Consider the following 27,276-nt stretch of genomic DNA (forward strand, 5'->3'; position numbering starts at 1 on the left):
GGGCATTACCACTGGGGGCATAACTACTAGGGCGCTAAATGACTGGGGGCATTACTACAGGCAACATTACTACTGGGGGCAATACGAGCATTGCATAAGGGGCACCACTACTATGGGGTCTATATAACGGGCACTACCAGTACAGTGGACATTGCATAATGAGCGCTACAACTGTGGGCATTGTATAAGAAGCGCCACCTCACATGCACCGAAGCCGCACGCAAATGTACTTGCCCCTTCTATGGTGCCCCCCCTATCATTTTCTTCTGGATCCGCCCCTGATGGGCGCCTTAAGTATACTGTACCACAGGGATAGTCAAGCTCTATACCATTGTGGAGTCATGAGCACGCAATGTGTCTAGTAATAAACATAAATGATTTGACGTAATATAATTTATAATATAATGAGAGCTTTGTGTGGTGATACTCTGGTGTACACAGTACCAGCTTCTGTTATGTTTTTGGTCTAATTTTAATTCTTAGAACTAGAGCCAGAAGCAGGAGGAAATCAGAAATGAGCATCTGGCACACTTGCATACCTCCCAACATCGAGGGTGTGTGAAAAGGGGCCCTCTTGCGTGGCAAGGTTGTGCGTGACCGAAAAGGGGCATGGCCTATGGAAAGGAGGTGTGGCTTCACGGGAATACCGCCACATAGCCGTTTTTGTCACTGAGGGGCATGCCCAGTGCTCTGTAAGCTGCCCCCCGTCCTTCTGTCTACTGTGAATAGATGTTGTGCTCATGCGAAAGCGTCTACTCACTGCTGCTCTGCTAACCAGTGCAGCAAGTGGCAGGAGCCTCCCAACTATTCCTCCACAGTGGGACATTGCGACCCACATGTGGGACAGCGGGACAGTGCCAAAAAAACAAGACTGTCCTGCAAAAAGCAGGACAGTTGGGAGGTACTGTATGCACTTATCCAGATGCCTACTCCTCTGGAGACTCCCAAATTTCAAGTGAGTAGGCAACCTTCCCACCTACCATGAACATCACTGTAAATTGCATAATCATTGCCCCACCTTCCATTGCAAACATACAGCATTAAACACAGGAGGCGTGGTCATAATTACACAATACCCCATCCCAACTTCCCATGGGACCTGACTCTCTATGATCTCCCAGAGGAGAGCCCCACCAAGAGCTTGATTTTGGGCTACATGCCTCTGTAAAAATAGACACATCTCCGTTCTTAAGCCGACTGCCAATTCGTCTGTATCGCAAAACGCAGTTGCAAATATGCTGCACAGTGTGTGAAGCAGTCATATACAGTACTGTGCAAAAGTTTTAGGCAAGTGTGGAAAAAAAGGCTGCAAAGTAAGAATGCTTTCAAAAATAGAAGTATTAATAGTTTTTTTTTTTATCAATTAACAAAATGCAAAGTGAATGAACAGAAGAAAAATCTAAATCAAATCAGTACAGCATCAATTCTTGTAGGTACACTTGCACACAGTTTTTGAAGGAACTCTGCAGAATTGTTTTGGAGGCAAAGGATGATCACACCAAATATTGATTTGATTTAGATTTATCTTATGAGAGTCCACAGGGGCATATAATTTGGTAAACAACGTAAGTAGATTCACACGTAAGAGGGTGTCTGATATAGAACTGTTTGCCAAATTATATGCAAATTATATTAACCTTTAGTAGGTTAAATACCCAGGTGCCCTCCACAAGTTGCCGTGAATATAGAGATGAAATAAGGTAGCGGCACTCCAGGATTTGAATTGTGTAAAAACTTGTATTAGAAAAAACGTCACATAGGAGCCAACGTTTCGAGGCCCGTTGCCCCTTTGTCACACCTTGACGTTTGCCTCATTTCACCCTGCTGAAAAGAGAGAGATACATGCAGAGGAATTGACTCAGTCTGTTTCCAGTTGGAATTTTATATTTATGGTTGTTTACCCCAGGAAGACCTCTGGCACATACAAGCATATTTGGGGATCCAATCTACCCTGAGATTGTTAATCGTCGCTGAAAGTGTTCTTTACAGACCACTACGAACCATACCCCTGAAGAAGTCTCGAGTGGACGATTTCAGATTGATTACGATCTCGGATTGATTAAGTAACCACCTGTACTTTCAAAAGCGGATTTCATCAAATGAGCTCATTCCAGCATGGGTGAAGAGATAAGCCTAACAATGCACCCTTTTGATATATGACAGGTTACAGGAGTTACTATGTATATGGATTGATATGCATCTGTATTATGTTTTATAAAAAAAAAAATTATTTTAAATATCTCTTTTTTTCTTTTACCAGAAATAAATGTTCAGGTATTCAATGTGAAAACTTTTTAATCATTTATTTTACCACAATGTAACGCTGAGTGACCATTTACCAAAGGTGTTTCAATAATCATATAGTATAATTATATTAGCGCACATGGGGTATTTATCTCTATACTTGTTTCTCTAACTTCCACTAGCAGGGAGTTTCCTCAAAGGTGCAGCTTGACTGGACGTTAGCGCGGCCAAAAGGGATTTTTTTGTATATATACAGTGTGTGTGTGTGTGTATATATATATATATATATATATATATATATATATATATATATATATATATATATATATCTATCAAACAAAAAGGTTCAATTCATGCGCTGCAAGTCCGTGTGTCCCAGAGTTTTTTTATATATGAGAGAGTTTTCCAACGCTGCTCGATCCAGCTCCAAGCCACGGAGCAGAAAGTATCAATGCTAGAACAAATCAGGAGAGCGCACTGGTAAATGGAACATTCACTTTATAGTAAAACAAAATAGTATCCACATACATTAAGGTTTAAGAATCCAAATTCAATGGAATAACCGTCACTGTTGTGTACAGTCCAACTGTTTCTCTCTCGCCGGCTCCGGACCCGGCGGGTGACGTCACAACGTCCACGGCAAAGTAACCACGTCCAACGCGTTTCGGCCAATCACAGTCTTCGTCAGGGGATGTCCATCCCCTGACGAAGACTGTGATTGGTCGAAACGCGTTGGCGTGGTTACTTTGCCGTGGACGTTGTGATGTCACCCGCCGGATCCGGAGCCGGCGAGAGAGAAACAGTTGGACTGAGCCTGCCAGACGTGTGTGCTTCTGTTCCACTCGGCCTTCTTCTCCCTGTGTCCGCTGCGAGTGGCCAGACGGGTCCGGATTATCGGCGCGGTGCATGGTCCTGGCTTTCGTACACAGAGGCGGAGGTTTGCCTGGTGGATGTTTTTTATGCTCTGTGACTGGCCCAAAGTGTGGGTCTTATCTGGTACGGGAACACACTTACCTTTTACCTGTTTGTGTCTAATGATGCATGCATAAATAAAATAAGAATTTACTTACCGATAATTCTATTTCTCGGAGTCCGTAGTGGATGCTGGGGTTCCTGAAAGGACCATGGGGAATAGCGGCTCCGCAGGAGACAGGGCACAAAAAGTAAAGCTTTAGGATCAGGTGGTGTGCACTGGCTCCTCCCCCTATGACCCTCCTCCAAGCCAGTTAGGTACTGTGCCCGGACGAGCGTACACAATAAGGGAGGAATTATGAATCCCGGGTAAGACTCATACCAGCCACACCAATCACACCGTACAACTTGTGATCTAAACCCAGTTAACAGTATGATAACAGCGGAGCCTCTGAAAAGATGGCTCACAACAATAATAACCCGATTTTTGTAACTATGTACAAGTATTGCAGATAATCCGCACTTGGGATGGGCGCCCAGCATCCACTACGGACTCCGAGAAATAGAATTATCGGTAAGTAAATTCTTATTTTCTCTATCGTCCTAGTGGATGCTGGGGTTCCTGAAAGGACCATGGGGATTATACCAAAGCTCCCAAACGGGCGGGAGAGTGCGGATGACTCTGCAGCACCGAATGAGAGAACTCCAGGTCCTCTTTTGCCAGGATATCAAATTTGTAGAATTTTACAAACGTGTTCTCCCCTGACCACGTAGCTGCTCGGCAGAGTTGTAATGCCGAGACCTCTCGGGCAGCCGCCCAAGATGAGCCCACCTTCCTTGTGGAATGGGCCTTAACCGATTTAGACTGTGGCAGGCCTGCCTCAGAATGTGCAAGTTGAATTGTGTTACAAATCCAACGAGCAATCGCCTGCTTAGAAGCAGGCGCACCCAACTTGTTGGGTGCATACAGTATAAACAGCGAGTCAGATTTTCTGACTCCAGCTGTCCTGGAACATATTTTCAGGGCCCTGACAACTCCTAGCAACTTGGAGTCCTCCAAGTCCCTAGTAGGTGCAAGGCACCACAATAAGCTGGTTCAGGTGAAACACTGACACCACCTTAGGGAGAGAACTGGGGACGAGTCCGCAGCTCTGCCCTGTCCGAATGGACAAACAGATATGGGCTTTTTTGAGAAAAAACCACCAATTTGACCCTCGCCTGGTCCAGGCCAGGGCCAAGAGCATGGTCACTTTTTATGTGAGATGCTTCAAATCCACATATTTGACTGGTTTTAAACCAATGTGATTTGAGGAATCCCAGAACTACGTTGAGATCCCACAGTGCCACTGGAGGCACAAAAAAGGGGTTTGTATATGCAATACTCCCTTGACAAACTTCTGGACTTCAGGAACTGAAGCCAATTCTTTCTGGAAGAAAATTTACAGGGCCGAATTTGAACCTTAATGGACCCCAATTTGAGGCCCATAGACACTCCTGTTTGCAGGAAATGCAGGAAACGACCGAGTTGAAATTTCTTTGTGGGGCCTTCCTGGCCTCACACCACGCAACATATTTTCGCCACACGTGGTGATAATGTTGTGCGGTCACCTCCTTTCTGGCTTTGACCAGGGTAGGAATGACCTCTTCCGGAATGCCTTTTTTCCCTTAGGATCCGGCTTTCCATCGCCATGCCGACAAACGCAGCTGCGGTAAGTCTTGGAACAGACATGGTACTTGCTGAAGCAAGTCCCTTCTTAGCGGCAGAGGCCATAAGACCTCTGTAAGCATCTCTTGAAGTTCCGGGTACCAAGTCCTTCTTGGCCAATCCGGAGCCATGAGTATAGTTCTTACTCCTCTACGTCTTATAATTCTCAGCACCTTAGGTATGAGAAGCAGAGGAGGGAACACATACACCGACTGGTACACCCACGGTGTTACCAGAACGTCCACATCTATTGCCTGAGGGTCTCTTGACCTGGCGCAATACCTGTCCCGTTTTTTGTTCAGACGGGACGCCATCATGTCCACCTTTGGTATTTCCCAACGGTTTACAATCATGTGGAAAAAACTTCTCAATGAAGTTTCCACTCTCCCGGGTGGAGGTCGTGCTGAGGAAGTCTGCTTCCCAGTTTCCATTCCCGGGATGAAAAACTGCTGACAGTGTTATCACATGATTTTCCGCCCAGCGAAAAGTCCTTGCAGTTTCTGCCATTGCCTCCTGCTTCTTGTGTCGCCCTGTCTGTTTACGTGGGCACTGCCGTGATGTTTTTCCCACTGGATCAATACCGGCTGACCTTGAAGCAGAGGTCTTGCTAAGCTTAGAGCATTATAAATTTACCCTTAGCTCCAGTATATTTATGTGGAGAAAAGTCTCCATACTTGATCACACTCCCTGGAAATTTTTTCCTTGTGTGACTGCTCCCCAGCCTCTCAGGCTGGGCTCCGTGGTTACCAGCATCCAATCCTGAATGCCGAATCTGCTGCCCTCTAGAAGATGAGCACTCTATAACCACCACAGGAGAGACACCCTTGTCCTTGGATATTGGGTTATCCTCTGATGCATCTGAAGATGCGATCCGGACCATTTGTCCAGCAGATCCCACTGAAAAGTTCTTACGTGAAATCTGCCGAATGGAATTGCTTCGTAGGAAGCCACCATTTTTACCAGGACCCTTGTGCAATGATGCACTGTTTTTAGGAGGTTCCTGACTTGCTCGGATAACTCCCTGGCTTTCTCTTCCGGGAGAAACACCTTTTTCTGGACTGTGTCCAGAATCATCCCTAGGCACAGCAGACGTGTCGTCGGGATCAGCTGCGATTTTGGAATATTTAGAATCCACCCGTGCTGATTGTAGCAGTATCCGAGATAGTGCTACTCCGACCTCCAACTGTTCCCTGGACTATGCCCCTATCAGGAGATCGTCCAAGTAAGGGATAATTAAGACGCCTTTTCTTCGAAGAAGAATCATCAATTCGGCCATTACCTTGGTAAAGACCCCAGGGTGCCGTGGACAATCCAAACGGCAGCGTCTGAAACTGATAGTGACAGTTCTGCACCACGAACCTGAGGTACCCTTAGTGAGAAGGGCAAATTTGGGACATAGAGGTAAGCATCCCTGATGTCCCGGGACACTATATAGTCCCCTTATTCCTGGTTCGTTATCACTGCTCTGAGTGACTTCATCTTAATTTGAACCTTTGTAAGTGTTCAAAAACAAATTTTTAGAATAAGTCTCACCTAGCCTTCTGGCTTCAGTACCACAATATAGTGTGGAATAATACCCCTTTTCTGTAGTAGGAGGGGTAATTTAATTATCACCTGCTGGGAATACAGCTTGTGAATTTTTTCCCATACTACCTCCTTGTCGGAGGGAGACTTGGTAAAGCAGACTTCAGGAGCCTGCGAAGGGGAAACGTCTCGACATTCCCATCTGTACCCCCGGGATACTACTTGTAGGATCCAGGGGTCCTGTACGGTCTCAGCGCCATGCTGAGAACTTGTCAGACGCGGTGGAACGCTTCTGTTCCTGGGAATGGGCTGTCTGCTGCAGTCTTCTTCCCTTTCCTCTATCCCTGGGCAGATATGATCTTATAGGGACGAGAGGACTGAGGCTGAAAAGACGGTGTCTTTTTCTGCAGAGATGTGACTTAGGGTAAAAAACGGTGGATTTTCCAGCAGTTGCCGTGACCACCAGGTCCGATGGACCGACCCCAAACAAGTCCTCTTCCTGTATACGGCCATACTGTGCCGTTTGGAATCTGCATCTGCATCTGTCGTGTCCATAACATCTTCTGGCAGTTATGGACATCGCGTTTATTCATGATGCCAGAGTGCAAATATCCCTCTGTGCATCTCGCATATATAGAAATGCTCTATAGTCAATAAAATACTGTCCCTGTCAAGGGTATCAATATTTTTAGTCAGGGAATCCGACCAAGCCACCCTAGCTCTGCACATCCAGGCTGAGGCGATCGCTGGCCGCAGTATAACACCAGTATGTGTGTATATACTTTTTATTATATTTTCCAGCCTTGTCAGCTGGTCCTTGAGGACGGCCCTATCTATAGACGGTACCGCCACTTGTTTTGATAAGCGTGTGAGCGCCTTATCCACCTTAAAGGGTGTTTCCCAACGCGCCCTAACTTCTGGCGGGAAAGGGTATACCGCCCATAATTTTCTATCGGGGGGAACCCACGCATCATCACACACTTTATTTAATTTATCTGATTCAGGAAAAACTATGGTAGTTTTTTCACATCCCACATAATACCCTCTTTTGTGGTACTTGTAGTATCAGAAATACGTAACACCTCCTTCATTGCCTTTAACGTGTGGCCCTAATAAGGAATACGTTTGTTTATTCACCGTCGACACTGGATTCAGTGTCCCTGTCTGTGTCTGTGTCGACCGACTAAAGTAAACGGGCGTTTTAAAACCCTTGACGGTGTTTTTGAGACGTCTGGACCGTACTAATTGTTTGTCGGCCGTCTCATTTTCCTAAATAAGCCATCCATTCCGGTGTCGACTCCCTAGAGAGTGACATCACCATTACAGGCAATTGCTCCGCCTCCTCACCAACATCGTCCTCCTTCCTGTCGACACACACGTACCGACACACAGCACACACACAGGGAATGCTCTGATAGAGGACAGGACCCACTAGCCCTTTGGAGAGACAGAGGGAGAGTTTGCCAGCACACACCAAAAACGCTATAATTATATAGGGACAACCTTATATAAGTGTTTTCCCTTATAGCATCTTAATATATATATAAGCATATCGCCAAATTAGTGCCCCCCCTCTCTGTTTTAACCCTGTTTCTGTAGTGCAGTGCAGGGGAGAGCCTGGGAGCCTTCCCTCCAGCCTTTCTGTGAGGGAAAATGGCGCTGTGTGCTGAGGAGATAGGCCCCGCCCCTTTTTCGGCGGCCTCGTCTCCCGCTCTTAACGGATTCTGGCAGGGGTTAAATATCTCCATATAGCCTCCGGAGGCTATATGTGAGGTATTTTTAGCCAAAATAGGTATTCATTTGCCTCCCAGGGCGCCCCCCTCCCAGCGCCCTGCACCCTCAGTGACTGCCGTGTGAAGTGTGCTGAGAGGAAAATGGCGCACAGCTGCAGTGCTGTGCGCTACCTTTAGAAGACTGAGGAGTCTTCTGCCGCCGATTCTGGACCTCTTCTTACTTCAGCATCTGCAAGGGGGCCGGCGGCAAGGCTCCGGTGACCATCCAGGCTGTACCTGTGATCGTCCCTCTGGAGCTGATGTCCAGTAGCCAAGAAGCCAATCCATCCTGCACGCAGGTGAGTTCACTTCTTCTCCCCTAAGTCCCTCGTTGCAGTGATCCTGTTGCCAGCAGGACTCACTGTAAAATAAAAAACCTAAGCTAAACTTTCCTAAGCAGCTCTTTAGGAGAGCCACCTAGATTGCACCCTTCTCGGCCGGGCACAAAAATCTAACTGGCTTGGAGGAGGGTCATAGGGGGAGGAGCCAGTGCACACCACCTGATCCTAAAGCTTTACTTTTTGTGCCCTGTCTCCTGCGGAGCCGCTATTCCCCATGGTCCTTTCAGGAACCCCAGCATCCACTAGGACGATAGAGAAAAAATGATTTGCACTATGGGCGCATTCTCCTAAATTCTTTCTCCAGGTATCCTACTGCTCAAAGGGATTCTGAGCCTCTGGGGAATTGCTGCGGTGTCCATTACACCAGTGCCAACAGCACAAGGTCCACTACCTGTGAACTGTGAATGAACTATTGAAAGACTACCAGCGCACCTGTACATCATTTATTCAGTATATATATATATATATATATATATATATATATATATATGCCCAACGCGTTTCGACCAATCACAGTCTTCGTCAGGGGATGTCCATCCCCTGACGAAGACTGTGATTGGTCGAAACGTGTTGGACGTGGTTACTTTGCCGCAGACGTTGTGAAGTCACCCGCCGGGTCCGGAGCCGGCGAGAGAGAAACAGTTGGACTGTACACAACAGTGACGGTTATTCCATTGAATTTGGATTCTTAAACCTTAATGTATGTGGAAACTATTTTGTTTTACTATAAAGTGAATGTTCCATTTACCAGTGTGCTCTCCTGATTTGTTCTAATATATATATATATATTATGTATATGTATATGTGTATGTGTGTATATATATATATATATATATATATATTTTGTGTGTGTGTGTGTGTGTGTGTATATATATATATTATATATATATATATATATATATATATATATATATATGTGTATGCCTGGCTCTCCCTGTAATCACACAACTGCACTGGGTGCTGGCCAAGCATTCACAGCCCAGTACACTGTGGTAGCAATATAATATTCAATCCAGAAGCACTCCTGGTGACAAAGTAAACACTGCCCCACTGGTATATACTGTATCAATGTTTCAGTGGCCTTTATTCACTGCACTTCATATATACAGTGTGTATATATATATATATATATATATATATATATATATATATATATTGCAAAGGGTGATACAGCGCCACTTGTGGGGTATAGTCTCAGTACTAACTTGATATATATGTTGTAATAAAAAGATATATGATGTAATAAAAATGGTATAAAAAACACAACCACCTTGTTAGAGGTGTCAGCCACCCCTTAAGAGTGCAACACTAGTACGGTGCTGCCAGAGAAAAGATATAGTGGAGGGACTTTGAAGAAGTCTGATGTGACGAAACGCGTTGGGTTCCCTGCAGTGACCCCCTTGCCTATTTTAAAGCTAAGTCTTTTACCTTGCTACCTTTTTACCTGATTCGGATATTATATGACCTTTTATGTATTTTATCTATATGTGCTATTAAAACTGTTTGTTCGATTTTATATTTTTTGGCTCATGAATCATAAGCTTTTAACATTAATTATTTGCATATTTACACAACATTAGTCGCCGGTACCCTTATCCCTCCACTATATATATATATATATATATATCACTGAGCTACTTAGATATATGTGTTTTTGTAGTATGATTTGTTGAATGTTCTTTATAGCACAAACTCGCTTTTTTCTTAGAGTAAGAGCTGTAGAAGACTTGCTGTTCCTTAGCTCTTGTTGAGCTGTAAAATCTGTCTGCTCATCCAGGCAGTTTGCGAGTCACATGCTGCATGATGTTTTCTAGGCGTTCATGCAAACGTATGAAAATCTAAACCTGAAAATAAGCTGAGGCCTGCTGCTCAGCATAAAGGACTGTTCTGCACTTGTTCTTCCTTGTAAATAAGGTTGGGCAGCTGTTACACGCAAGAATCTATCATAAAAGGCTGGTTTGTTTGAGCATAGTGTGGTCACAGCTCCTGCCGTCATATTGAATTATTTACATAGTGCATTGCTGGAGTAGAGAGCTAAACCTTCATTTCCAATAAAACGATGAACACGAAGCTTGTTTGGTGGCACTTCTGTACAGTAATTGTTACAGTCAGGGAGGTTTCAATTAGAGATGAGCGGGTTCGGTTCTCCGAGATCCGAAACCCCCCCCCCCCCCCCCCGAACTTCACCTATTTTACACGGTTCCGAGGCAGCCTCGGATCTTCCCGCCCTGCACGGTTAACCCGAACGCAGCCGAACATCATCATCCCGATGTTGGATTCTCGCGAGATTCGTATTGTATATAAAGATCCGCGCGTCGCCGCCATTTTCACTCGTGCATTGGAGATTGAACTGAGAGGACGTGGCTACGTTCTCTCCCTGAAAAGCTCCATATCTGTGCTCAGTGTGCTGCAAATATCTGTGCTCAGTGTGCTGCATTTTGGTGACCAACAGTATATAGTTGTACAGTACAGTAGGCCATTGCTGTATCTTGCAGCTCTGTGTCACGGCAAGTATCCATTCCATATCTGTGCTGCATTTTTGCGAGCAGTATATATAGTAGTACAGTTCAGCCAGGGCTGGTACAAGGTTTCACAGCACCATAGGCAAACTTTCAGAACCCCCCCCTACACCCAAATACCCAGCCCTTCAGGAGAAAAAGTGCGGAGGCAGCATCTTGTAAGTTCAACAGCCAAGAGTGACATGGGAAGGGAGAGAGAAAGGGACATGGGGGGAAAGAGAGAGAGAAAGGGGGATATGGGGGAAAGAGAGAGAGACATGGTGGAGTGATACATGAATAATTGCCATCTTACAGTTCGACATATTGCCCTGTTCATCTCTAATCATAACAGCAACCAGGGGCGGATTGGGAACAAAAAGCGGCCCTGGAAAAATTTGTACTAGTGGCCCCACATGGGCAGCACCAGAGGTGTAAGGTCTAGCTATGGGCCATGGCAGCAGCACCCTACCCCCAATACTTTCCAGATAGTGGGCATGTCCAGCATCAAGGGGGAAGTTAAAAAGAAATAAAATTATATATTATGAGCACATTATATGATATACCTTCAGAATTTAGGAAACTATATAATTCTTTAGAAAGATATATTTTCTTGCTTATTACACAAACCGCGTATACCAATCACTATTCACTCAGTCTTATATGTCAGCCAAGCAGGCAGACAGCATACACTAGATCATCTGCAATCACAGGCTAAGTGGCACAGTCATTTTCATATATGCAAATTATTTTGCATCTTATTCATTATGTCTATAAAAAGGACCACATGTCCTTAAACAAAACAGGCCCCACGAGTGCGACGGCCCACTGGGAATCTTACCTGTGAACCCTATGGCCAATCCGCCTCTGACAGCAGCTCAGTGAGAAGGTCAATGCAGGACAGTGTGAGGGAGGAGAGAAGCCCACTCGCCCCCCAGCACTATTATATTATTACCTGCTTCCTGGGTCAGCCTGCAGCGAGTCCTGCTGACAGTATGAGAGGGGTAACGCAGCCATATCACTAACCTGAGTGAGGCCAGTGAACAGGGGATCCGCCGCAGTATTAGGACCAGCATCTTATTATCCTTATTTTCCATCTCGGGGACAGCGGTATTTTGGAGTTGGCGCCGCAGCCGTGGATAAGAGGAAGAAGGTTGAGGAGGAGGGGCGAGTCTGTGAGAATAGAATGCTGCTCATTGGTGGCTGATCTTGGGGGAGGGACTAGCCTCGGGAGTATGGCACGGCAGAGACTGGGTTTGTCTCTGTCTGCAGAGATCATTATCATCATGCAGCACCAGTTAAGAACATAAGCAGAGGCATTGATCCCCCCAGTGTCAGCCTGAACAGGACGGGAGTCACTGGCTGCAGCAAAACAGACTGGTCTGGCTGACAGTGAGTACACGCAGGGCACATCTCGCCCACACTGAAAGAGCCCGCCCCCAAAACATGTTGCCAGTGCCACCCGCCCTCTCTGAGTGACTACAGCCGCGGGAGCATAGGGAACAGGAGGACTATGTTAGAGGATGGCTGATCTGAACATCTGCCCGCTCTCAACTCCTCCCGGCTAAACTGCAGACCTGAGGGCCCCACAGTAATCTCCTCCCTGCTGCGATGCCGGTACCAGTAACATTTGGCTCTTGCAGCAGGGAGAGAGGAAGTGAACGATGGAGGAGGGGTAGGTGAGGACAGGCAACGGACATGCAGCTCCAGCCCCAGGCAAATCCAGCAGCGGCCAGCAAGTGAGCATGGAGTGGGTGCTTCACATCCCTCATGCCTTTCCACTCAGTGCCGCCCTTTAAGTGCTAGCGCTCATAGGCAGCTGCCTAAAGCTGCCTAGTGGTGAACAACAGTATTTCTCATACGTCCTAGAGGATGCTGGGGATGCTTCAAGAACCATGGGGTATAGACGGGATCCGCAGGAGACATGGGCACTTTAAGACTTTAAAAGGGGTGTGAACTGGCTCCTCCCTCTATGCCCCTCCTCCAGACTCCAGTTAGATTCTGTGCCCAGGGAGACTGGTCACACACAGGGGAGCTCTACTGAGTTTCTCTGAAAAAAGACTTATGTTAGGTTTTTTATGTTCAGGAAGCTCTGCTGGCAACAGGCTCCCTGCTTCGAGAGACTGAGGGGAGAGAAGCAGACCTACTTCTGTGAGTTCAAAGGCTCTGCTTCTTAGGCTACTGGACACCATTCGCTCCAGAGGGTTCGATCACTTGGTACGCCTAGCTGATCGTTCCCGGAGCCTCGCCGTCACCCCCCCTTGCAGAGCCAGAAAAAAGAAGCCGGGTGAGTAAAAGAAGAAATGAAGACTTCTTTGACGGCAGAAGACTTCAGGTCTTGAGGTACTGCGCAATGGTCGCGCTGCGCGCCATGCTGCCAAACACACAGCGGCACTAACAGGGTGTAGGGCGCAGGGGGGCGACCTGGGCAGCATGTGGACCTGAAATTAACTGGCAAAAGTTATATGAAAAGTGCCTAGGCACTCAATATAGACCCCCGCCAGTATAAAAATGTTAAAATGAGCGGGACTGAAGCGCGCCGGTGAGGGGGCGTGGCTTAGCCCCCACAGCTCTGACCAGCGCCATTTTCTCTTCACAGAAGCTGCAGAGACGCTGGCCCTGATCTCCACACTGCTGTACAAGTAACAGGGTGCAAAATGGGGGGAGGGGCACAGTAGATTTGGTGCTATTATCTTAATTATGAAAGCGCTAACAGGTCTGAGGCATTGTATATAAAGTTTCAGTACCGGGATAGGCGCTGGGTTGTGAGCTGGCAAACTCCCTCTGGGTCTCTCTAACAGGCTTTGCTGTGGGTCTGTCCCCTATAGCCCAGTGTGATTGTGGGTGTCGGTACGTGTGTGTCGACATGTCTGAGGCTGAGTGCTCTTCCCAGGAGGAAGCTGGAGTGGGGACAGAAAAAGCGGTGGGAGTGACCCTGTCGGCACCGCCGACTGCTGAGTGGGTATATATGTTGAGTGTTTTGAATGCAAATGTGGCTCGGTTGACTAAGAGATTAGATAAATCTGAGTCTAACAACCAGACATGGAGGAAATCCATGGAGGATGCATTGTCACAAACTCAGACCCCCTTCGGGGTCACAGAAACATGCATTTACCCAGATAGCAGATACCGACACGTACTCTGATTCCAGTGTCGACTATAGTGTAACATAGTAGTAACATAGTATCTGAGGTTGAAAAAAGACAATTGTCCATCGAGTTCAACCTATTTGTGGTCTCCTATGCATGATGATTTGACTAAAATTTCTGACTGATGCTGCTGTCAGCCGTTACATTTTATCCCTATTTATAGTAACTATAATGCATGACTATGCACCATACCCCTGGATATCCTTATCCATTAGGAATTTATCTAACCCATTCTTAAAGGTGTTGACAGATTCCGCCATTACAACTCCCTCGGGCAGGGAATTCCAAACATGTATTGTCCTTACCGTGAAAAAGCCTTTACGCCGTATTGTGCGGAATCTCCTCTCCTCTAACCTGAGCGAGTGTCCACGAGTCCTCTGTGTTGATCTAACCAAAAACAGGTCCCACGCAAGCTCTGTGTATTGTCCCCTTATATATTTGTAGATGTTGATCATATCCCCTCTTAGTCTCCGCTTTTCCAATGTAAACATGCCTAGTCTTTCAAGCCTTTCCTTGTATTCCATCGTCTCCATGCCCTTAATTAGTTTGGTCGCCCTCCTCTGTACCTTTTCAAGCTCCAGGATATCCTTTTTGTAGTACGGTGCCCAGAATTGTACACAGTATTCAAGGTGTGGCCTCACTAGTGATTTATATAACGGGAGTATAATACTCTCGTCCCTAGCATCAATACCCCGTTTTATGCATGCTAATATCTTATTAGCCTTCTTTGCTGCAGTCCTACTTTGGGTACTACTGCTTAGCTTGCTATCTATGAGGACACCTAAGTCCTTTTCCAGTACAGAATCCCCTAATTTTACCCCATTTAGTAAGTAGGTGTAATTTATGTTCTTGTTACCACAGTGCATTACCATACACTTGTCTGTGTTGAAGCGCATTCTCCATTTGGCTGCCCATGCTTCTAATTTAACTAAGTCGTTCTGAAGAGACTCGGCATCCTCCTCTGTATTTATAGCCTTACACAAATTTGGTATCATCTGCAAAAATTGACACCATGCTCTCTAGACCTTCTGTTAGGTCGTTAATGAAAATATTGAACAATAGCGGTCCTAATACTGAGCCTTGCGGCACACCACTTAGCACTTCAGTCCAAGTTGAAAAAGATCCATTAACCACAACGCGCTGCTTCCTATTATCTAACCAGTTTTTGACCCAAGTGCATATTGTGCTTCCTAGCCCTGATTCTTGTAGCTTGTAAATAAGTCTCATGTGTGGTACAGTATCGAACGCTTTGGCAAAGTCTAAAAAGATTACATCCACGTCTTTACCCTGATCTAGGTTTGCGCTTACTGTTTCATAAAAGCCAAGTAAGTTGGTTTGACAGGATCTGTCCTTCATAAACCCATGTTGATTCCTTTTAATGACCTTATTGGTTTCAAGGAACTTCTGAATACTATCTCTTAGAATACCTTCCAATACTTTCCCCACTATAGATGTAAGACTAACTGGTCTATAATTACCTGGTTCAGCTTTACTTCCCTTTTTGAATATAGGCACTACTTCCGCTATACGCCAGTCTTTGGAAACCATACCTGATATAACTGAATCCTTAAAGATCAAAGATAGCGGTTTTGCCAGTTCAAAGTGAAGCTCCATTAGAACCCTTGGATGAATACCACCGGGCCCTGGTGATTTATTAATCTTTAAATGTTTTAATCGGTCACAGACTACTTCCTCGCTTAAATAAGTACCTATCAGTGTGATATTCTCATTATTGAGATTGTGCGTTAGTCCCTGAATTGGGTCCTCACGAGTGAATACTGTTGAAAAAAACACATTTAGTGTGTCCGCTATGTCATTATCATTTTTGCTTAAGACTCCCAACTTGTCTTTTAAAGGGCCTATACTCTCCTTCTTTAATCTCTTGCTATTAATGTATTTAAAGAATTTTTTGGGATTCACTTTGCTTTCCTTTGCTACTAGTTTTTCAGTTTCTACTTTAGCCGCTCTTATTTCCTTTTTGCAAATTTTGTTACATTCCTTATAGTGCTGAAATGACTCTGCTTCCCCGTCAGATTTGTATTTTTTAAATGCTCGCCTTTTCTTGTCCATAAGTTCCTTAATCTTTTTGTTAAGCCACACCGGTTTATGATTTTTATTCCTTTTTTTGCTACTCATAGGAATACATTTGAGTGTATTTTTAGCTAGCAGGAATTTTAGTACCTCCCATTTCTCCGTAGTATTTTTTCTTAAAAACAAACCTTCCCATTCAATATCCCTGAAAAATACCCTCATCTTTTCAAAATTTGCTTTGCTAAAGTGTAAAGTCCTAGTTGAGCCAGTATAGGGCTGTTTATAGAAACTGATATTGAATGTGACCATATTGTGGTCGCTGTTTCCTATGGGTTCCCCTACTATAATACCTGATACCAAATCCCCATTGTTTGTTAATACCAGGTCTAAGATTGCATTGTACCTAGTTGGTTCCTCAATTAGTTGGACTAAGTAGTTATCATTATGTGTGTTTAAAAACATATTGCCCCTAGCAGTATCACATGAATCGTTTTTCCAGTTTATCTCTGTATAGTTAAAATCTCCCATCACTACTATGTCTCCTACTCCTGCTGCTCTTTCAATTTGCTTTAGTAACAATTCATCATCAGATGCGTTGATACCAGGTGGCCTATAGCATACACCCAATACTAACTTTTTTATTCCTTTTTCCCCGCATGCAATTTCTACCCATAATGTCTCGACAGTGTCTACAGTCCCCTCCTGAATATCTTCCCATATATTAGGTTTTAAAAACGGCTTTACGTAAAGACACACCCCTCCACCCTTTTTATTTAGTCTGTCTCTCCTAAACAGTGTATAGCCCTCTAGATTGACTGTCCAATCATGAGATTCATCCCACCAAGTTTCAGTAATGCCTATAATATCATACTGTTTGCTTGCTGCAAGTATTTCTAGTTCACCCTTTTTACCAGTAATGCTTCTGGCGTTTACATACATACAACTAAGATAAGTATTTTCCCTTGCGTTAGGGACATCTTTCACCTTATGTAGCAAGGATGACCTGTAATCGTCATTGATTAGTGCTTTGGTAAAATCCCTTTTAGTACCCATGTTAGTAACCTTACCGCCTGCTCTTACCCTCCCCCCAGATGCCAGATTGAATCCTAAACTGGCTAAGAGCATTCAGTACATGATTGTAGCAGTAAAAGACGTATTACATATCACTGAGGACCCTGCTGTTCCTGATACAAGGGTCTGTATGTTTAAAGGAAAGAAACCTGAGGTAACATGTCCTCCCTCTCATGAACTTAACGTTCTTTTTGAAAAGGCTTGACAAGAAGGTACAGGTTCCCAAAAGAATTCCAGTGGCATATCCGTTCCCCTCTGGGGACAGGGAAAAGTGGGAGTCAACCCCCACAGTGGACAAAGCTCTGTCGCGTCTGTCCAAGAAGGTGGCACTTCCGTCTCCTGACACGGCAGCCCTAAAGGATACTGCGGATCGTAAGCAGGAAAATACACTAAAATCCATTTATGTCACTACAGGTTCGCTACTCAGGCCTGCCGTTGCTTCGGCATGGGTGAGTAGCGCTATTGAAAAGTGGGCAGATAACTTGTCATCTGAGATAGATACCCTGGACAGGGATAACGTGCTTTTGACTCTGGGTCATATCGGGGACGCTGCAGCATATTTAAAAGAAGCTGCAAGGGATATTGGCCTTTTGGTATCAAGGGCCAATTCCATGGCAGTCTCGGCCAGGAGGGCATTGTGGATTCATCAATGGAATGCTGATGCTGACTCGAAGAAGGCTATGGAGTCTCTGCCGTTTAACGGTAGTGTCTTGTTTGGTGACGGCCTCACTGACCTGGTATCTACGGCTACCACGGGTAAGTCGTCATTTTTACCTTATGTTCCTGCGCAACAAAAGAAAATGCCCCACTATCAGATGCAGTCCTTTCGGCCCAATAAATACAAAAAAAGACGAGGATCCTCCTTCCTTGCTGCGAGAGGAAGAGGAAGAGGAAGGGGAAGGGGAAAAAAAGGTCACAGGCTGTGGCAAGTTCCCAAGAATGGAAGGCCTCTCCGGATTCTACCAAATCCACCGCATGACGCTGGGGCTCCTCTGCGGGAGTCCGCACCAGTGGGGGCACGTCTCAAACTCTTCAGTCAGGTCTGGGTTCGCTCAGACCTGGATCCTTGGATATTAGAAATAGTAGACCAAGGGTACAAATTAGAGTTTCAAGATATGCCCCCTCACCGATTTTTCATATCGGCCTTGCCAGCTTCTCTTCCAGAAAGGGAGGTTGTATGCGCTGCGATACTAAAGCTGTGTCAAAATCATGTCATTGACACGGTACCCCCGTCACAACAGGGGGATGGTTTTTATCCGTGTTTGTTCGTGGTACCGAAGCCGGATGGCTCGGTCAGACCGATTCTGAACCTCAAATCCCTCAATTTCTTTCTAAAAAAATTCAAATTCAAGATGGAATCTCTCCGAGCAGTGATCTCCAGTCTGGAGGAGGAGGATTTTATGGTGTCGGTTGACATAAAGGATGCCTACTTACACGTCCCCATATATCCTCTGCATCAGGCTTACCTGAGGTTTGCTGTTCAGGATTGTCATTACCAATTTCAGACGTTGCCGTTTGGTTCCGAGGATTTTCACCAAGGTTATGGCGGAAATGATGGTTCTCCTGCACAAGCAGGGAGTCACAATTATCCCGTACTTGGACGATCTCCTCATAAAGGCGAGATCCAAGGAAAAATTGCTGAAAAACGTTGCACTCTCTCTGACGATTCTGCAACAACATGGTTGGCTCCTAAACTTGCCAAAATCACACTTGGTTCCAACGACACGGCTATCGTTCCTGGGTATGATTCTGGATACAGAATTAGAGGGAGTTTTTCTTCCAGTGGAAAAGGCTCTGGAAATACAGAACATGGTAAAACAGATTCTGAAACCGGCAAGAGTGTCGATTCTTCAATGCACTCGGTTGCTGGGGAAGATGGTGGCGGCCTACGAGGCCATTCAGTATGGCAGGTTCCATGCCAGGGTGTTTCAGTGGGACCTGCTGGACAAGTGGTCTGGGTCTCACCTGGACATGCACCAGAAAATATTCCTATCTTCCAGGACCAGGATCTCCCTTCTGTGGTGGCTGCACAGTTCTCACCTTCTGGAGGGACGCAGGTTCGGGATTCAGGATTTGATCCTGGTGACCACAGATGCAAGTCTCCGAGGATGGGGAGCAGTCACATAGGGGAGAAATTTTCAGGGAAAATGGTCAAGCCAGGAAGCTTGTCTGCACATAAACATTCAGGAATTAAGGGCCATTTACAACGGCATTCTGCAAGTGGAACATCTTCTTCGCGGTCTGCCCGTCTTGATTCAGTCAGACAACATAACAGCAGTGGCGTACATAAACCGCCAGGGCGGAACAAAGAGCAGAGCAGCAATGGCCAAGGCCACGAAAGTTCTTTGCTGGGCGGAGAGACATGCAAGCGCTCTGTCAGCGGTCTTCATTCCAGGAGTGGGCAACTGGGAAGCAGACTTCCTCAGCAGACACGATCTCCATCCAGGAGAGTGGGGTCTTCATCAAGAGGTCTTTGCAGAAGTGACAAGTCATTGGGGAATTCCTCAAATAGACATGATGGCGTCCCGCCTCAACAAGAAACTTCAGAGATATTGTTCCAGGTCAAGGGACCCTCAAGCGATAGCGGTGGACGCCCTAGTGACAACGTGGGTGTTTCCGTCGGTATATGTGTTCCTTCCACTTCCACTCATTCCAAAGGTGATAAAGATGATAAGAAGAACAAGGGTTCAGGCGATACTCATTGTTCCAGATTGGCCAAGGAGGGCCTGGTATCCAGATCTTCGGGAATTGCTCATAGAAGATCCCTGGCCTCTTCCTCTACGGGAGGACCTGTTACAACAAGGACCATGCATGTATCAAGACTTACCGCAGCTACATTTGACGGCATGGCGGTTGAACGCCAAATCCTAGCCCGGAAGGGTATTCCCAGTGAAGTCATTCCCACACTTCTTCAGGCTAGAAAAGAAGTAACGGCAAAGCGTTACCACCGTATTTGGAGGAAATATGTGTCTTGGTGTGAATCCAAGAAGGCTCCTACGGAGGAATTTCAGCTGGGGCGTTTGCTCCATTTTTTGCAAGCAGGTGTGGATGCCGGCCTAAAGTTGGGCTCAATTAAAGTACATATTTCGGCCTTATCAATTTTCTTTCAGAAAGAATTGGGCTCCCTTCCAGAAGTTCAGACCTTCGTGAAAGGCGTACTACACATCCAACCTCCCTTTGTGCCCCCAGTGGCACCATGGGATCTGAATGTGGTGTTGCAGTTCCTGCAATCTCATTGGTTTGAACCTTTGCATAAGGTTGAGTTAAAAGTCCTTACTTGGAAAGTAGTCATGTTGTTGGCCTTGGCATCCACAAGGCGGGTATCAGAATTGGCGGCTTTGTCTCAAAAAAGCCCCTATTTGATTTTCCATGCTGATAGAGCGGAGTTGAGAACTCGTCAGCAATTTCTGCCAAAAGTGGTTTCATCGTTTCACGTAAACCAGCCTATTGTGGTGCCAGTGGCTACTGACGCCTTGTCGGAATCGAAGTCTCTCGATGTGGTCAGAGCTTTGAAAATCTATGTCACCAGAACGGCTCAAATTAGGAAAACAGAGGCTCTGTGTGTCCTGTGGGCTCCCAACAAGATTGGGGCTCCTGCTTCCAAGCAGACTATTTCACGCTGGATCTGTAATACGATTCAGCAAGCTCACTCTACGGCAGGATTGCCGTTACTGAAATCTGTGAAGGCCCATTCTACCAGAAAGGTGGGCTCATCCTGGGCGGCTGCCCGAGGGGTTTCGGCATTACAGCTTTGCCGAGATGCTACTTGGTCGGGATCAAACACTTTTGCGAAGTTTTACAAGTTTGATACCCTAGCTGAGGAGGACCTCTTGTTTGGTCAATCGGTGCTGCAGAGTTATCCGCACTCTCCCGCCCGTTCTAGAGCTTTGGTATAAACCCCATGTTTCTTGAAGCATCCCCAGCATCCTCTAGGACGTATGAGAAAATAGGATTTTAATACCTGCCGGTAAATCCTTTTCTCTTAGTCCGTAGAGGATGCTGGGCGCCAGTCCCAGTGCGGGCTGTATCTGCAGTTATTGGTTATGGTTGCACACATGTTGTGTTGAGTTCAGTCACTCTGTGGCTGATATTAGTCATGCCGTTGCATGCGTTGTTGTTGAATGCCATGTTGTACGGCGTGTTTGAGGTGTGAGCTGGTACGTATCTCACCTTAGTTTTAAAAATTAAATAAATCCTTTTCCTCGAAATGTCCGTCTCCCTGGGCACAGTTCCTATAACTGGAGTCTGGAGGAGGGGCATAGAGGGAGGAGCCAGTTGACACCCCTTTTAAAGTCTTAAAGTGCCCATGTCTCCTACGGATCCCGTCTATACCCCATGGATCTTGAAGCATCCCCAGCATCCTCTACGGACTAAGAGAAAAGGATTTACCGGTAGGTATTAAAATCCTATTATAGTTGTACAGTACAGTAGGCCATTGCTGTATCTTGCAGCTCTGTGTCACTGCAAGTATCCATTCCATATCTGTGCTGCATTTTTGTGAGCAGTATATATAGTAGTACAGTGCAGCATTTTGGTGACCAACAGTATATAGTTGTACAGTACAGTAGGCCATTGCTATTGATATAGTAATATTACTGGCATATAATTCCACACATTAAAAAATGGAGAACAAAAATGTGGAGGGTGAAATAGGGAAAGATCAAGATCCACTTCCACCTAGTGCTGAAGCTGCTAGCACTAGTCATGGCAGAGACGATTCAATGCCATCAACGTCGTCTGCCAAGGCCGATGCCCAATGTCATAGTAGAGAGCATGTAAAATCCAAAAAACTAAAGTTCAGTAACATGACCCAATAATCTAAATTAAAAGCATCTGAGGAGAAGCGTAAACTTGCCAATATGCCATTTATGACACGGAGTGGCAAAGAACGGCTGAGGCCCTGGCCTATGTTCATGGCTAGTGGTTCAGCTTCACATGAGGATGGAAGCACTCATCCTCCCGCTAGAAAACTGAAAATATTGAAGATGGCAAAAGAACAGCAAAGAACTGTGCGTTCTTCTAAATCACAAATCCCCAAGGAGAGTCCAATTGTGTCGGTTGCGATGCCTGACCTTCCCAACACTGGACGAGAAGAGGTGGCTCCTTCCACGATTTGCACGCCCCCTGGAAGTGCTGGAAGGAGCAACCACAGTCCAGTTCCTGATAGTCAAATTGAAGATGTCACTGTTGAAGTACACCAGGATAAGGATATGGGTGTTGCTGGCGCTGAGGAGTAAATTGACAAGAAGGATTCTGATGGTGAGGTAGTTTGTTTAAGTCAGGCACCCGGGGAGACACCTGTTGTCCGTGGGATAAATATGGCCATTGACATGCCTGGTCAAATAAAAATAAAAAATCACCTCTTCGGTGTGGAATTATTTTAACACAAATGCGGACAACAGGTGTCAAGCCGTGTGTTGCCTTTGTCAAGCTGTAATAAGTAGGGGTAAGGATGTTAACCACCTCGGAACATCCTCCCTTATATGTCACCTGGAGCGCATTCATCAAAAGTCATTGACAAGTTCAAAAACTTTGGGTGACAGCGGAAGCAGTCCACTGACAACTAAATCCCTTCCTCTTGTACCCAAGCTCCCGCAAACCACACCACCAACTCCCTCAGTGTCAATTTCCTCCTCCTTAGACAGGAACACCAATAGTCCTGCAGGCCATGTCACTGGCAGGTCTGACGAGCCCTCTCCTGACTGGGATTCCTCCGATGGATCCTTGAGTGTAACGCCTACTGCTGCTGGCGCTGCTGTTGTTGCTGCTGGGAGTCGATCGTCATCCCAGAGGGGAAGTCGGAAGACCACTTGTACTACTTCCAGTAAGCAATTGACTGTCCAACAGTCCTTTGCGAGGAAGATGAAATATCACAGCAGTCATCCTGTTGCAAAGCGGATAACTCAGGCCTTGACAGCTGTGTTGGTGTTAGACGTGCGTCCGGTATCCGGCGTTAGTTCACAGGGACTTAGAGAATTTCTTGAGGTAGTGTGTCCCCGGTACCAAATACCATCTAGGTTCCACTTCTCTAGGCAGGCGATAGCGAGATTTTACCAATTAATATCAGTGATTTATAATTAATTATTAATTACAGTGATCTTGCCAAATAATTCCTGTGATTTTGTCATTTTCTTCCAGTGATTTGGACCAATAATACCATTGATTAGAACGAATAATTCCTGTGATTTTGTCATTTTCTTCCAGTGATTTGGACTAATAATACCATTGATTAGAACGAATAATTCCTGTGATATTGAGGTGTTTGTGTTGCTTAGCTTAGCCGTCCATCAATCACAGTGCACCTCTTTTTCTCTTTTCTTTGCATCATGTGCTGTTTGGGGCCAAATTTTTGAAGTGCCATCCTGTCTGACACTGCAGTGCCACTCCTAGATGGGCCAGGTGTTTGTGCCGCCCTCTTGGGTTGCTTAGCTTAGTCATCCAGCGACCTTGGTGCAAATTTTAGGACTAAAAATAATATTGTCAGGTGTGAGGTGTTCAGAATAGACTGGAAATGAGTGTAAATTATGGTTATTGAGGTTAATAATACTATAGGATCAAAATTACCCCCAAATTCTATGATTTAAGCTGTTTTTGAGGGTTTTTTGAAAAAAAACACCCAAATCCAAAACACACCCGAATCCGACAAAAAATTTTCAGGGAGGTTTTGCCAAAACACGTCCGAATCCAAAACACGGCCGCGGAACCGAATCCAAAACCGAAACACAAAACCCGAAAAATTTCCGGTGCACATCTCTAGTTTCAATACAGTAGGGCCCATTACCGAATACCCTATCCATTGCCTTAAACTTGTTTATATTTCAATGTGACACAGCAATTGTATAACATATTATAAGGTATGTACATGCGTGTATTTATTGCCTTATAACCACTGCATGGGTACTTCAGCAGACAATGTAGTGATATGGCGACTGATAATGACGCACAGGATAAACGGGATTGTATCGGGATCCTGGCACTTGGGATGCCGGTGCTCACAATACCGATACCGGCATTCCAATGCACAGAATCGCGACACCTTGCAGGTAAGTACCCTAACACTCCCCCTCTATCCCACTAACCCTAACCCTCCCTGACCCTGCAGCCTAACCCTCCCTGGTGGTGCTTAAACCTAACCCCTCCCCCTCTCCACAGCCTAACCCTAAAACTTCTCTCTGCAGCCTAACTCTAACCTCCCCAGCAGTGCCTAAACCTAAACGCCCACCCCCCATGGTGTTATCCTAACCCAGCCCGCTTACTTACGTTTGGGATGCCTGGCACCTGCATTGTGAGCGATTTTGAGATTCCAGTGTCGGTCTCCTGGCAAGTGTTAAGAGTCCGGTGTTGGTGTTCCAAATGCCGGTATGGTGTCCGCATCCCGTATAAACATAGACATGTATAAACTAAGCAAAGAAATGTATATTGCAGTGCTTTTTCTTCCTTAGTCTCCTTTCCCAATTCTCTTTTGTGACTGATGCCTTTCAATTACCATTGTTACCAATGAGTAGTAGATAGATCGTTGACCGTTACGCTGTAGACGGTCAAAATTTCAACTACAGAATGCCATTGTGTAATTTGTAATTTTAAATTATTTAAATATTTTTAATCATGTTGACATTATGACTTTAAATATGATTGCTTACAGTGGTACAGGAGACGAGGAGATACTGTACTAACCTGACATGCTTTCCTGATTGACTGCCCTTGGATAATCTTCTTCGAAGCTCTGCACCTAGAATATACAAATGTATTCAGATACTATTACAAATGACACATTCTTAGTCTATCTAAATTCTGAGAATCAAAATCAAATTTTCAAATAAAAACCGATTAAAAAAACAATTTGAAACTGATCTTTAAGGGGTTGTCAGTGACCTCATATAGGAGGTCATTCAGATCTGATCACTGCTGTGCATTTTCGCACAGCGGGCAATAAGGTAGTAACTGCGCATGCATATGCACCGCAATGCGCACACGCGACGGACGACAACAACGGGCATCGCCGGTCAGCGACGGGATGATGCGAAAAATCCGTTCACACGGGCATTTGCAAAGTGATTGACAGGAGGAAGCCGTTTGTGGGTGGTAACTGAGTGTTTACAGGGAGTGTCTGGAAAAATGCAGGCGTGTCCGAGCGTTTTCAGGGAGGGTGTCTGACGTCAGCTCCGGCCCCGATCAGCCTGTTGTTATCGCACTGGAGGAGTAAGTCCTGGGCTGCGCACACACTGCACACAGTGGATTTTAACAGATCGCACACTTGCACGGCGATTTTACACCCCCCCTGCAGGCGGCGACTATCTGAATGCAGGAGAGCAAAATTAGCAGCCCAGCAATCAGGTCTGAATGACCTCCATAGATTTCTTTATATGCCTGTAGTGTTATATGACAATTAAGAAAAGTTCCAGGAAGTGAAAATATTTCAGTTTCTACCAGAAACTGTGACAATCAATTAAAGCAGACATGCCTACAGTAGTTTGTTTCTGAACAATTAGCAAGTACTGTAATGTCTCTGAAGGGGTCACTGACCTCTTTATATTGTTTATTTACAAATACTTGGCATGTTTAGTAATCTGCTTTATTTGTACTGTGCACAACGCATTTCATGTTATTCATACTTGATAACACATAAGGATAGCAGATAAAGAGTACATTTTTATATTAAGCTGCTCTGTTGTAATAAGTTATACTCATGTTAAGGATTTTTAAATTATGTACATACCATGCCATAAATAGGATACCTTACTGAATTTAATGAAATAGTTTTTGTTTACATATTTAAGTGATGATTGTATTGTACTATATCATACCTGTATTATTTATATGACTTACACAGTGTATGCAGTTGGCTGTCTATTTTTATCTATTTGTGAAATGTAATAAGGCAAGTGATGCATTGGAATATGTACACAAGAGAGATGAGTGATCTAGCCCAGGCAGTGAATGATATTGTTATATAATAAATGTATTTATCAGAAGTGTGGAACGGGATCATGGTCTGTCTTTGCAACATGCTGCATGAAGTGTAACACAGCAGCATACAGTCTATATAAGAGAACATGTCATTTTTGGTGCTTATTAAATTAATGGTTCTAGTTGTACGGTGGCTTAGATTTTTATGAAAATAGAATTTGTTTAAATGTTACCCTCAACCACAGTGCTGTTCCTTTTTCTTTATCCAGTCTATATAAGAACTGTAAGATACTGTAGTCTCCCATTGCGGGTATGGTTCATTAGGTGGTCAGTAAAAAAGTCGACAGTGTCTAGCTCGACCCTAATAGGTTGACTTGCACAAGGTCGACATGAGAAAACGGACAACACAATCAAAAGGTTGACATGAAAATATGTGATGCATTAAAAGGTTCAACGTGAAGTTTTTTTTTAGGTTTTTGGGGTGTCATTTTTTTAGTTTTAGCACATGGAACCCCAATAAGTGTACAGCTAAAGGTGCCTCGCTGTGCTCAGGAGTGGAAAACACATGTCGACCATATGCTGTGTTGTCCATTAGCATATCGACCTTTTGACTATGTCGACCTAATGCATGTCAATTAATAGTGGTTAACCTATTGACTGTTGACCTAAAGACCGAATACCTCCCTTTGCAGACTGTTGCTGCGTTTATAAATATGCTGGCTGTTTTGTTTTAAATGGAAATAGTCAAATGATATGTTTTGATATTGTATATCATGTCTGAGAACATGAAATAGGGAGGAAGATTATCACTGTACCCTTCAGCAGTTACTGTTTCACCTCATGCAAACTGCACAGTAGCTGGAGGACTGTAAACTGGCTCCAGGGATGGAAATACATTTGTCTCTGCTTATTTTGGGAGCTTAGTCTATAAAACAAATAGATTTAGGCTATATTATTTGGGACAACCCTTCCCCCTGCATCCTGAACACTAATAATCCCGACAGTTGGCGTGCTGACTAAAAGGGACTATTCCCACTCATGGGTATCCACGACACCCATGGAGTGGGAATAGAACCTGTGGTGAGTGTAGCTAGTCGCTGAACCCAAAAGGGTCTACGTTGTGCT

General features: G+C 45.1%; 1 protein-coding gene across 3 annotated transcripts in view; it reads right to left on the reverse strand.

The window, feature by feature from the left end:
• ITPRID1 (ITPR interacting domain containing 1) overlaps positions 1 to 27,276 on the reverse strand; it is a 478,387-nt gene that overhangs the window by 131,170 nt on the left and 319,941 nt on the right. For all 3 annotated transcript variants that reach the window (XM_063922570.1, XM_063922569.1, XM_063922571.1), the window contains one exon: positions 24,919 to 24,973. In XM_063922570.1, coding sequence (XP_063778640.1) covers positions 24,919 to 24,973 — 55 coding nt within the window. The remainder of the gene's footprint in view (positions 1 to 24,918; positions 24,974 to 27,276) is intronic.

The sequence above is a fragment of the Pseudophryne corroboree genome, chromosome 5, assembly GCF_028390025.1.
Source record: "Pseudophryne corroboree isolate aPseCor3 chromosome 5, aPseCor3.hap2, whole genome shotgun sequence".
NCBI lineage: Eukaryota > Metazoa > Chordata > Amphibia > Anura > Myobatrachidae > Pseudophryne > Pseudophryne corroboree.